Source organism: Carcharodon carcharias, chromosome 25 (assembly GCF_017639515.1).
Source record: "Carcharodon carcharias isolate sCarCar2 chromosome 25, sCarCar2.pri, whole genome shotgun sequence".
In the NCBI taxonomy this organism is placed as follows: Eukaryota; Metazoa; Chordata; class Chondrichthyes; order Lamniformes; family Lamnidae; genus Carcharodon; species Carcharodon carcharias.
The window spans coordinates 33,388-46,727 of NC_054491.1; the positions used below are offsets into that span (position 1 = coordinate 33,388).

Consider the following 13,340-nt stretch of genomic DNA (forward strand, 5'->3'; position numbering starts at 1 on the left):
ATTGCTAATGTCTTTTGCAAGCTGTGTCAGGAATTCTCATGAAAACAGGGAAATGTTTACTGTGGCTGGCATCAAAGTAGAAGCAGGGCCACCCTGAACGGAAGTGATGAGGCAAAAGTGGACTTTCAACACTTTTAACATTAATAGTTATCCCTCAGTATTTCATGTGGGGAAGTTTATTTTCCTCCAATACAGGCAAGAAAGCTATCACTGAGCCACAGCTGCACATATCCAGGTGAGTGGTAAATATTCCACCATACTCCTGCCTCGAGTCTTGTGGATAGTAGTGGACTGGGGTGGGGGGGTATTCAGGGTGACAGAGTATCTAGTTTCTGCTTTATTGTTATGGTCATGTTATTTCAATCACTGGCCTAAGCTCCTAGTTAGCGATGACACTCATGATACTGATGGTGGACGGCTTGGTGGTGGTACCACGAGAATTAAAGGGGAGATGACTGGTCTTTCTCTTACTCAAGTGGCAATTTTCTGGCATGTTTTAGCAACACGAATGTTACCTTCCCCTTGATGACCCAATCAAGGTCCTGCTTAAGGGTGACAGGGGCTATTTCATTGTTGGAGATGTGTATGGAGCTGAACACTGTAAGTGGGAAGTGAACAACCTATATCCTGAAAGGTCATTGATATAGCAGCTTTAGATGGTTGGCCTGAAGACATTTCCCTGAGGAATTCCTGCAGTGATATTCTGGAGCTGCACTGATTGGCTGATGATAAACAGGACACATTCTTTTGGAGAGGATAGGTGGCTCGTCATTGGTATTTTAAAGCGAAAAGGTGACAATTGATGCCAGCTGGTATGGGGCCTACAATGGAGATTTAAGTAAGCAGGCATTTAGTTGTTTTGTAAAAAGGGAGCCAGTGGTTGGTTTTGCCATTTGTGAGTGGGAAACTGATGTGTGAGGAGAGAAAATAAGAGACAACACATGGGAGATGGCTGAAGTGATGGTAATCACAAGCCTAAAGCCAATTGAAGCTGTTCCCTTAGTTAGTGAAACTGATCATTTTCTGTGGTAAATAGTTTCCACCAGAAACATGCAGTGGCATATTCAGAATGACGCAAAATCTTTTTTTAAAATTGTGCTCAACAATCAATTTTCTTTTTGGGGGTTATCTTGTCTCCAAATTTACAAACTTTCATTTATTGAACATAATGAATAGAAGTGTGGGATCTGCAGGCACATGTTTAAAGAAGAAAAATCAATGTAAATGTGACAACAGGACATTGGCCTCTATATAAATGAGGCTCTCATAAGTTGGTGTTATATCTATCATGCAGATCAATTCCACTGACTTGTCGGATGGTGTCAGTCAGGTACTCTCATCTGTATTGTTTTCCACCCTGGTTCTGCTATTGTGGATTTACCAAAAGCATAGTCTGAATATTTAAAACAGTGCTTACTGCCTGACTGAATCTTTTAAAAAAAATTATTTTCTCTCAGTGTGAATCTGTGAGATAAGTTAAATATGTTTATTCACCTTTAATGCAAAAACCTGAAATACATGTTGGTAATTTGATAATGTAAGGTTTGAGTATGGCTGAACAAAAATGCATGTTTCCAAAGCTTTTTGTCATGCAGTCATCAGGACAATGTGCATGAATACCAAATGTAAAAGGAACAATAATTTATACTGCATGAGAAGAGAGTGCTCTTAAACAAAGCTTGACAGTTAACTGTTGCATCCTCCATGGCAATGTCTCTACCAATCAGAGTTCATTTGCCAACCAATCAGCACTCTCTCCTCTTGTTCCCTTTACATTTGGTATTCTTGCAAATTGACTGATGAGTGCAGGACAAAAAGCTTCAACATGTGTCTTTTTTCAGCAATACTCAAGTTTTGTACAACCAAAAAACTAAATGTTAGGTTAATGACTACAAGGCAAAGGAAGAAAGTAATTCCCTGCCAAGGGTTTTCTCCATATCAGTCATAATCCTATGTTTCTGCTCACTCACCTTTTCAACCAATTATCTGAGCAAGTGACTACACAACTCATGTTGGAGTGAAACAACATGGACATAAAAATTTATGTCAAATATTGCATATGGAGAAGGCCATGAAGAGCTTTAGAATATTAAAAATAGGAACAGGAGTAGTCAGTATGATTCATCGAGCCTGCTATTCAATAAGATCATGGCTGAAAGTCTAAATCAGCTCCACTTTTACATCCTATTCCCATAACTCTTAATTCCCTTAAGTACCCAAATATCTATTGATCTCAGTCTTTAATATATTCATCAGCCATATAGAGTGGAGAATCCCAAAGATTCAAAACACTCCCAACAAAGGTTTTTTACTCATCTCTCATTTTAAAAAATAATATTCTGGTCCAGATCTTCCGGTCTCTGGGTGATTGGAGGTTGGATGTACCCCCAGAGGATGTGCTATGGGACCCCTTGAAAGTTCCAACGCAAGGATTCTGTGGGATTTGCCCAGGAAGCTTGAACTTCCGATAAGCAATTCCTCTGCTCCCCAGGATCCACTGAATGTGTCTCTGACTCATATATCCCCGCATTATACTCTATCTCCACTTCCTTGCTCAAACAATTAACTGTATTTTACCCAGAATTTGGAAAGTGATTTCATTGAAACATGTAAAATTATTCAAACATTGATACTGAGAGGAACCTTGGCTAGCGTTATGACCCTAGAATGGAGGGTCATATCCCTTTGCTGCCCCTTTGCCTCATCCTCATAGCTTACTTTCCCACCTAGCTTTGTACTGCCAGTAAACTTGGATGTATTATACTCAGTCCTCCCATCAAAATCATTGATAAATATTGTAAATAGATGAGCCCAATGCACTGATCCATGGGACACTATTTGCTGCCATCCCAAAAAGGACCCATGTATTCCTATTCTGTTGTTTTATCCATTAACCAATCCGCAAATCATTACAATATATAACCCCTGAGCCCTAATCTTAACTCTGGACTTGTGGATAACTGTTCACGTTGTTTATTACAGGAGAGTTAACAGGTTCTTATTTGAAATTCCCTTGTTTTGCCAAATCAGGATCTGTCTTTCTTGCCTACTTTCACCCATCTTTTTCTCTCCTTCAGTGTTTTTTTGTCAGACTACTTTATCACATGTTTTCATGGCCCTTACTGAAGAATGAGCACAGACTGAGTGCCAATGGGCTAATTTAGCACGAGGGACATTACAAGTGAGCCCTATGAATTCATCAGAAACCTTACAATGCTATATTACATGTATGCACAAGGTGGAGCACTGGTAGTTAACAATGGGATAGTGGCTACAGTGACATTAGGCTGCAGTTATATTGTGATGTGCCATGAGAAAGCAGTTTCAGGTGTTTTTTGATGTCAATGTAACAATGCAAGGGGTCAGCTCACAATCTGACCCCAGAGAGCACTAAAGACTGGTGAAAAACCAACCAGAAATGCATCTCACACTCTTCGTGTTCAATCAAACCGCATGGTAAGAAGCCAACATGAAGCACCATTCTATAACCAGTGTGAAAACTTTATTAACTCCTTAGTATCATGAGGAAATCAATGTTTTCAGCCTCACCTGATAAGATTCAAAATGAACCACCAGAGAGTGGGGTTCTAAGCATAGATCAGAGCTTCTCCAATCTGTAGGCTGCTCATCACAACAGGCACTGGCCTGAAATAGTTACCTGCATGATCAACCTTGGTGCTTGGGCACAAGAGCACAAGTTGGGACGGGAAGTGCCATGTATTTGCATCTTCAGGAAGGGAGAAAATAGCCTTCTGATCAATTTAACTGATAAATTTCGAACAAGTGAGGGAATCATTCTATAAACAAAAACAGAATTACTGGAAAAACTCAGCAGGTCTGGCAGCATCGGTGGAGAAGAAAAGAGTTGACGTTTCGAGTCCTCATGACCCTTCAACAGAACTAAGTAGAAATAGGAAAGGGGTGAAATATAAGCTCGTTTAAGGTGTGTGTGTGTGTGTGTGTGGGGGGGGGGGGGGGGGGTGGGGGGGGGGCTGGATTGGGTGCGGGGAGAGAAGTGGAGGGGGTGTGTGGTTGTAGGGACAAGCAAGCAGTGATAGAAGCAGATCATCAAAAGATGTCACAGACAACAGAACAAAAGAACACATAGGTGTTGAAGTTGGTGATATATATCTAAATGAATGTGCTAATTAAGAATGGATGGTAGGGCACTCAAGGTATAGCTCTAGTGGGGGTGGGGGGAGCATAAAAGATTTAATAATATTTAAAAATAATGGAAATAGGTGGGAAAAAGAAAAATCTATATAATTTATTGGGAAAATACAAAAGGAAGGGGGAAGAAACAGAAAGGGGGTGGGGATGGAGGAGGGAGTTCAGGACCTAAAGTTGTTGAATTCAATATTCAGTCCGGAAGGCTGTAAAGTGCCTAGTCGGAAGATGATGTGTTGTTCCTCCAGTTTGCTTTGGGCTTCACTGGGCTTCATGTTGGCTTCTTACCATGCGGTTTGAGTGAATGCAAAGAGTGTGAGATGCATTTCTGGTTGGTTTTTCACCAGTGAAGCCCAACGCAAACTGGAGGAACAACACCTCATCTTCCGACTAGGCACTTTACAGCCTTCCGGACTGAATGTTGAATTCAACAACTTTAGGTCCCCACCCCCTTTCTGTTTCTTCCCCCTTCCTTTTGTTTTTTTTCCAATAAATTATATAGATTTTTCTTTTTCCCACCTATTTCCATTATTTTTAAATAGTTTTAAATCTTTTATGCTCCCCCCACCCCCACTAGAGCTATACCTTGAGTGCCCTACCATCCATTCTTAATTAGCACATTCGTTTAGATAATATCACCAACTTCAACACCTTTATGTTCTTTTGTTCTGTTGTCTGTGACATCTTTTGATGATCTGCTTCTATCATTGCTTGCTTGTCCCTACAACCACACCCTCCTCCACTTCTCTCCCCCCACCCAACCCACCCCCCCCCCCCCCACACACACACCTTAAACTAGCTTGTATTTCCCCCCTTTCCTATTTCTACTTAGTTCTGTCGAAGGGTCATGAGGACTCGAAAGTCAACTCTTTTCTTCTCCGCCGATGCTGCCAGACCTGCTGAGTTTTTCCAGGTAATTCTGTTTTTGTTTTGGATTTCCAGCATCCGCAGTTTTTTGTTTTTACAATCGTTCTATAAAAGCGTTTGCAGGTAGAAAATAACTGTGTTCATTGGCGGAATGGTAATTTTAATCAATGTAAACCATGTTTTTAAATCTTGTAACACATCTGTATTTTAATTGGTGTTAAAAGTAGTACAAGCAGTATTCAGAGCTCTGAATCAGCTACTATGGAGCAGAAGTACGATGGCGGGATTCTTTGACCCGGACTGTAGGTCTTCAATTTTCTTTTGTATAGATCCTCGTCAACGTAGAACTTAATAGAGCCGTTAGACAGACAAAAAAAATCTTCGTTCGCTTCCCACGTAACTTCCTTCCTTACGGTCGCAAAAACCCATGGCATTTCGCAGTTTCTGCCGGTTTCAGGTTGAAATGCAAATTAATTACTGGGCGGAGCGTCCGCATTGATGTCTCCAACACAGAATAACTCGTTCCTAGTCCAGAGTTTAAACAGCTTTAGGAACATTCAGAAACTCTGAAAGATGCAACTCTTGCTGAAGCTGCTTTTGATTTTACAAACAGGAGGTAAGCTGCTCTGCTCAGATTTGTAACTCTTTCGAGTAGATGTAACTCTTTCGAGTACAAACACGTTTCCATCTGTTTCAGATGAAGTTACATTGTTTCATAGTTTTGCCATTGTGAGATTTGAACTCTTTGATCTTAGGGTTATAAACCCAGTACCATAACCACTTGGCTATTTAGGCCAAGCTCTCAAAGATTTGTACATGAACGTGAAGTTGCGGTATGGATATTGGAAGCATTTGATTCCCTATGTTTAGAATATTTCAGCATTTTTATAGAGTGTGGAGCTGCAGGCAGAGAATGCCACTTAGATGATTCGATTAAGATCACTGTTCAAGGCCCACATCAGGGTGTTTGGGTTAAATGCCTCTTTGTACAATTTATATTTCGGTTGAGATGATGCTTTGTATAATGATTGTCAATCTTCACACTGTGATAAGAGTCGGATTATTGAAAGTAATGTAGATCTTCAGTAAAAGTGGCTCATTCATTGAACAGATGGAGAGCAGCTACTTCACAGATCTGGAAGCAGAGATCTCCCATAGATTATAATGGTGACATCCGCCTGGTTTTATAAAATGAAACAAGTTCAAAACAGGAAGAAAATATTACTGCACAGTGCCAGGTCACAAAGCGTTGCATAGTTTAGAATGAAATCGGGGAAAAGGCAAGTGTTTTTAACAGTGTTTTGTTTTACATTAGATCCAATAGAAAGGTGAACAATTCAGCATTGTTTAATAATGTTTTAATGTTTCCCATTTATTTTGAAAGAATGATTAACTAAACCCAAACTGAAAATGACAAACTTACTTATTCCATCAGGTGGCCAAATCTGGGAGGTGACTCAGCCGCGCCTGGTCAGTGTCCTAAGAGGAGAGTCAGTCACAATAAACTGTACGTTTATGTTTGCTGGAACTGATAGTGACTGGATCCATGTAATCTGGTACAAGAGATCTCCAGGGGCGTCTAATATTTCCATGGGAAGAACCAACTCGACCTGTATTCCTAATGTTACTCCGGGTGGTTTGAATCACTGTATTTCATCACTGAAGACTGAAAACTTTTCTTCTGATCTCTCTGATTATAATTATACCTGTATTGTGAAGGTACCGAATATCAAGCCACCATTAGAGAGGTCAGGGCAAGGAACATGGATACAGATTTATGGTAAAGTATTTGCATATTTTGTAATAAGTAGAAAGTGATGATTTATGGATTTACAGTACCGAGGTTATATTAATTATGGATACAGCGACATTTTCACCAAACTATTTATGGAATCATTCATTATTAACAAGCACACTCAATGAAGGACCCGGTTATCCAAGCAAATTGCATTGCTACCTAGAAGAATATCAGGAATAAATCAGTGTTATTATTTTGAATAATGTTTTCTAAACCAAGTTTATGATGACTTACCACTGTAGAGTCAGTGGTGAGGTATGAAGGCCAACACTGAAATGAATTTTGTATTTTTCATTGTCAATGGTCCTATGCTATTCATACCACAAGATATTAGTTTTAAAATTGTTCAAGCCTACTCTTTTAAGATTACTGGATTGGGTATATTTTCACACTTGCTTACCTTAACTGCTTTTCAAGACATTGTCCTCTAATGCCTTGCAATTGCCAGTTAATATTCTAAATATCAAAAGATATTCCATTATTCCATATATGATCAATAATATAAAATCAATATACTGATAAAATGAAAAAAAGAAAGCCTGGAAACGTTGAAAATACACAGCAGGTCAGTCAGCATTTGTAAAGAGAAGAGTTAGGTCAATGTTTTGGTCCAAACCCTTCATCAAAGTCAAGTCATATGAATTATGATTATGAAATTAAGTTGGCAAGACATATTAAAAGCAAACAGCAAGAGCTTCGATGGGTATATAAAATGAAAGAGAGTAGTAAAGTGAACGTGGGACCCTTGGAGGACGCGACTGGAGAACTGATAAGGGGGAACAGAGAAATGGGGGGCGAGGCAGTGACCTAGTGGCGTTGTCACTAGACTGGTAACCCAGTGACCCAGGGTAATGCTCTGGAGACCCAGGTTTGAATTCCACCACAGTTGATAGTGAAATTTGAATTCAATAAAGATCTGGAATTAGAAGCCTAATGATGACCATGAAACCATTGCTGATTGTTGTAAAAACCCATCAGATTCACTAATGTCCTTAATGGAAAGAAATCTGCTATCCTTACCTGGTCTGGCCTACATGTGACTCCAGACCCACAGCAATGTGGTTGACTCTTAAAAATGCCCATTGAACAAGGGCAACTAGGGATGGGAAATAAATGCTGGCCTAGCCAGTGACACCCACATCCCACAAATGAATAAAAAGAAATTTAAATCAATATTTTGCATCGGTCTTCACGGTGGAGGATACTATTAACATTCCAAAGATATCAGATAACCAAGGAGCTAATGCGAGGAAAGATCTTGTAACAGTCTCTATCATGAGGGACAAAGTATTTGACAAACCAATGGGACTAAAGGCAGACAAGTCGCCAGGACCTGATAACCTGCATCCAAGGGTTTAAAGGAAGTGGCTGCAGAGATAGTGGAGGCATTGGTCGAAATATTCCAGAACCCTTCAGATTCCAGGAGGGTCCTAGCAGATTGGAAAACCACTAATGTGACGCCCCTGTTTAAGAAGGGAGGGAGACAAAAAGCAGGAAACTATAGGCCAGTGATCCTAACATCTGTCGTTGGGAAAATGCTAGAGTCCATTATTAAGGAATAAATAGCAGGACACTTAGAAAATATTAACACAATCAAACAGAGTCGACATGGTTTCATTACAGAAAATCATATTTGACAAATTTGCTAGAGTTCTTTGAGGATATAACAAGCAGATTTGATAAAGGGGAACCAGTAGATGCAGTGTATTTGAATTTCCATAATGCATTCAATAAGATGCCACATAAAAGTTATTGCACAAGATTGCTCAAGATATTGGGGAAAATGTGTTAGCATGGATTGACAGAAGACAGAGAGTTGGGATTAATGGACCTTTTTCAGTTTGGAAAGATGTAACTAGTGGAGTGCCACAAGGATCAGTCCTATTTACTATCTACAATTATTTACTATCTATATTAATGACTTGAAGGAGGGGGCAGGGTGTAATGTATCCTAATTTGCTGATGTTACAAAAATAGGTAGGAGGGCATGGTGTGATGAGGACATAAGGAATCTACAAGTGGATATAGACAGGTTGAATGAGTGGGCTTTTTGCTTGGCAGATGGAGTTTAATGTAGGAAATTGTGAGGTCACACACTTTGGTAGGAAAAATCAAAAGGCAGACTATAATTTAAATGGAGAGAGACTCCAAAAAAGTGCAGCACAGAGGGATCTGGGTGTTCTTGTGCATGAAACACAGAAAGTTAGCATGAAGATGCAGCAAGTAATTAAGAAGGTAAATGTAATTTTGGCCTGTATTGCTGGGGGGGGGGGGGGGGGTTGGAGTTTAAAAATAGGGAAGTCTTTTCACAACTGTACAGGGTGTTGGTGAGGCTGCACCTGGAGTACTGTGTACAGTATTGGTCCCCATGTTTAACAAAGGATTTACTGGCATTGGAGGCAGTTCAAAAGAGATTCACTAGGATGATTCCTGGGATGAAGGGATTGACTTATCAAGAATGCTTTAACAGGTTAGGCCTTTAATCATTTGAGTTTAGAAGAATGAGGGGTGATCATATTGAAACGTAGAAGATTCTAAGGGGGCTTGACAGGGTAGAGGTTGAGAAGATGTTTCCACTAGTGGGGAAATCTCGAACTAGGGGACATAGTGACAGAATATGTGGACGCTATTTAAAATTAAGATGTGAAGAAATTTCTTCTCTCAGAGGGTAGTGAATGTCTGGAGTTCTCTACCCCAGAGAGTTGTGGAGGCTAGATCAATGCAAGTATTTAAAGAGGAGCTAGATAGATTTTTGAAATATTGGGGAGTTGAGGGCTAAGAGGAGCTGGCACAAAAGAGGAATTGAGGCTTGGGGCAGATCAGCCATGATCTTATTGAATGGCTGGGCAGGCTTGAGGGGCTGAATGGCCTATTCCTGCTCCTATATGTTCTTATATAATCAAAAAACTCCAATGAAATTGGACAAATGTAAGATAAATTGCCAGTTATAAGGAAACATCAGGCAGGGAATTTCAGATAGCAAATATGAGACTTGCCATGTAAAGAGTACAGCTTCAGGCTAAAATAGTCATTTCAGGAATCACAACCTGTTCACAATGTTTATGGCAACATAAAATGCAGATCTGGATACAGGAGAAGTAATACCCTAATGAATAATAATTAATTAATGTGGTAATATGCGTGTTACACATGCAGATCTGAAACTCAATTCTCAGTGAAGACAATCAATTTTAGCTGCACTGGCAAGAAGCTTGTGCAGTTCTTCAAAATAGCTTTGCTGATGCCATTTGTAGTTATTCATAGATCTCTATAATAGTTTGGGATAATTATTTCCTTTTGAGTTTCATATCTTGCAGCATACATTTGGACTATGTATCATTTTCTGTTAATTATTCATTGATTCTATGAGAGCTTTTTTTATTTTATTGGTTAAATTGTGCACATTTGTAGCTTAAAAATGCCCGCATCTATCGTGAGGGATCTTGTGCAATGCGTAACTTAATTCACACCAAATATCGTTTCCCCATCGCCCTTGTGCTTGCTGACCAATGTAGGCTCCTAATTCACCAATGCTTGAATTCCAAATTTCATCCTTTTCTTCAAATCCATCCGTGCCCTTACCCGTCCCAATCTCTGTAACCTACTCCAGCCCAACAACAATCTGAAAACTCTGGGGAGAATTTTTTCCCCATTGGGGGGGTGCTGAGTGGGAGCAGGCGCGGGCAGGCAAACAGCCAATCAGCGCCTGCGATCGGCTGCCCACCATCATTTTATGTGGGTGGGCCAATTAAGGCATGCGTGCGAAAGAGCACAGAAATCTCCCTGAGGCACGGAGCTGCCTCGGGGGATTACGTTGATTTTGAAAAATTAAAATAAAGAAAAAAAAATATTCTGACATGTCCCCTCATGTGACAGTGTCACATGAACTGGGACATATCAATGAATTTTATTTAAAAAATTTTATTGGATTTTCAAACAATTCATGAAACCTCATCCCACCCGTGGATGAGATTTCATGATAAATGCGAAGGTGCCTGGGCTCTTCACCTGCCCACCAACCTTAGAGTTGGATGAGCAGCCCAGACAACTACTTCACTTAGTTTAATAATGGCCTTAATAGGCCTTTGACAGTTCAGCGGGTGCGCAGCTAACTCCTGTGTGCGCCCGCCGAACTGAAGATCAGAATGACACACAGCAATGTCGGAATGTCCAGCTCACATCCCCACATGCCATTTTGCTTGTCGGTGAGTGGGGCCTGCTCCTGCACGCTGACCAGAAGATTCAGGACTCTGTGTTTTTTCAGTTCTAACCATTTGTCCATCCTCAGTTGCTTTGCCTCAACATTGGCTGCTGTGTTGTTCATTGCCTAGGGTCTAAGTTCTAGAAATTTCTTTTATCTTTCCTCCTTTAAAACAATTCTTAAAACATGCCTTTTTTGTGATGCTTTTGATCACCTGTCCTAATATCTGCTTACATGACTCAGCGTCAAATATTGTTCAATATTGTTCTGTGAAGCACGTGGGAGGTTTTGCTATATTAAAAGTTTTATACTAATGCAAGTGTAATACATTATAAAAGCACCTATTGAAATCAATTAAAGAAATTCCGTGCCCACAATGTTTGATTCACAACTGTGGCATGTGACTAGGAAAAAAGAACATAAACTCACACATCATGGGCTGAATTTTTGTTTGAGTTCGGGACCCCGACACGGGTACATTTTTGCGTCCTGGCCCCTCGCTGCATGTGTCCAATGCCTGATCCAATTTTTGAAGTGCAGATCAATTAGTGGCTAAGATGCCCTCTAAAGAGTTCTTAATGACTTAAAAGTAAGAAGAGGCCACAGCTTCCAGGCTGCAATTGTGGAGGAGATGCCTGTGGCCATGATGGTCCTCTTCCACTTGTGGCCTTGGGGGAAGGGGGTGTTCAGAGGAAAGATGGAGGCTGAACCCCTGCTCTGTCACCAGGAGTCTGTGCACATTCATCAGCTGGTATTTGGCCTCAACATGGGCCCCAAGAGCCAATTGGAAAATTGCTGTATTCCTGATTGCACAGTGGCCCAAAAAGGCATCTTAAGGGACTTAATTAACAACCTGACACTTTCAGGCAGGTAGCAGACACCCCCAGCATCTCCCCCCTCCCCCTGCACCCCCACACCGAACCGGCATGTTTAAAAATTGCCTAGAGGCAAAGCATGCTGACAAACTGGCCTGCCTCCTGGTGAAGGGCCTGTTTGCCTCTGGTATCACCTCTGCGACCATTTAAAAATATGGCCCCATGCGTTTATGAAATTGATCTCTATTGATGTATAAGAGCTCATGTTCAAAGAAACTATTTAACAGATGGTCAACACATCCATAAATATTTTGCACGAAAAAATATTCTCTCAAGCTTTAAAATCCAAGATGCCAAGCAATTCTATTTATAAATAGTGAACATGCTAGGTTTATTTTATGATAAAAAAGATCATTGATAGGAGGTGAATGCTACTAAATTTGCAGTCATGTCATCAAAGTTGAAAGCTAAAAGGACAGAATTTTCTAAAGCCAAGTCGCCTTGAGGGGGCCTTCCATGCAACATGGAAAATTGCAAATTACACCTGATTTCTGTCCTGTGACATTAACGGATGGAAGTCAGTGGCAGTGTGCTGAAGTTTTCCAATAAGCTTCCGTTGTGTTAGGCTCTATCTTTTGCAAAAGGCTCCTGGATATCCCTGCATTTTTTTTTATTCATTCATGGGATGCGGGTGTCGTTGGCTAGGCCAGCGTTCATTGCCCATCCCTAATTACCCTTGTTCAGAGGGTATTTTAAGAGCCAACCACATTGCTGTGGGTCTGGAGTCACATGTAGGACAGACCAGGTAAAGGCAGCTGATTTCCTCCTGTAAAGGACATTAGTGAACCAGATGGGTTTTATGGCAATCGGCAATGGTTGCGTGGTTATTATCCGACTTTCAACTCTAGGTTTTTATTGAATTTAAATTTCACCATCTGCCGAGGTGGGATTTAAACCTGGGTCCCCAGAGCATTACCCTGGGTTTCTAGAATGCCAGTCAAGTAACAATACCACTACACCACCACCTCCCTTTATGTGCCCATTCTTGATGTCACTGGAATGGAACTACAGAATGTCACATCAGGGGAATTGCACACAAAATAACTGTTCACAGGGTAAGCTTGAAGTAATGGAATATACCATCTACATTATTGAAAGTACCTTATATTAATTTGGTGTTAGTCGCAGAGAAGAATCCCAATATCAACAAACAATCTTGTAGCTCAAGCTTGTGCTGCCATTAATCCACCATTAAGTAGTCTTAGTGTGGCTTTAATGTTGCTCAGTAGGTAAAGTAGAGCATAGGACTATGGTTTGTAAGTTACTCTGATCAAATGATTGCTATTTACAAATTACAATATAAGATCCTAATTGGGCAGTGATCTAGAGTAACATTAATGGAATTCTCCAAGACACATTTTGTTCCTTGATTCCTTTAATCTAAAGGGTAGGTTACTTAAATACTGATGTGACTCCATTTTACCGAATTAAC

The 13,340-nt window shown here is 40.4% G+C and overlaps 1 protein-coding gene across 2 annotated transcripts in view; it reads left to right on the top strand.

The window, feature by feature from the left end:
* The first annotated feature begins 5,528 nt into the window (after positions 1-5,528).
* LOC121269657 (sialic acid-binding Ig-like lectin 12) overlaps positions 5,529-13,340 on the top strand; it is a 74,886-nt gene continuing 67,074 nt past the window's right edge. For both annotated transcript variants that reach the window (XM_041174433.1, XM_041174434.1), the window contains exons 1-2: positions 5,529-5,650; positions 6,470-6,814. In XM_041174433.1, coding sequence (XP_041030367.1) covers positions 5,608-5,650; positions 6,470-6,814 — 388 coding nt within the window. In that variant the 5' untranslated portion in view covers positions 5,529-5,607. The remainder of the gene's footprint in view (positions 5,651-6,469; positions 6,815-13,340) is intronic.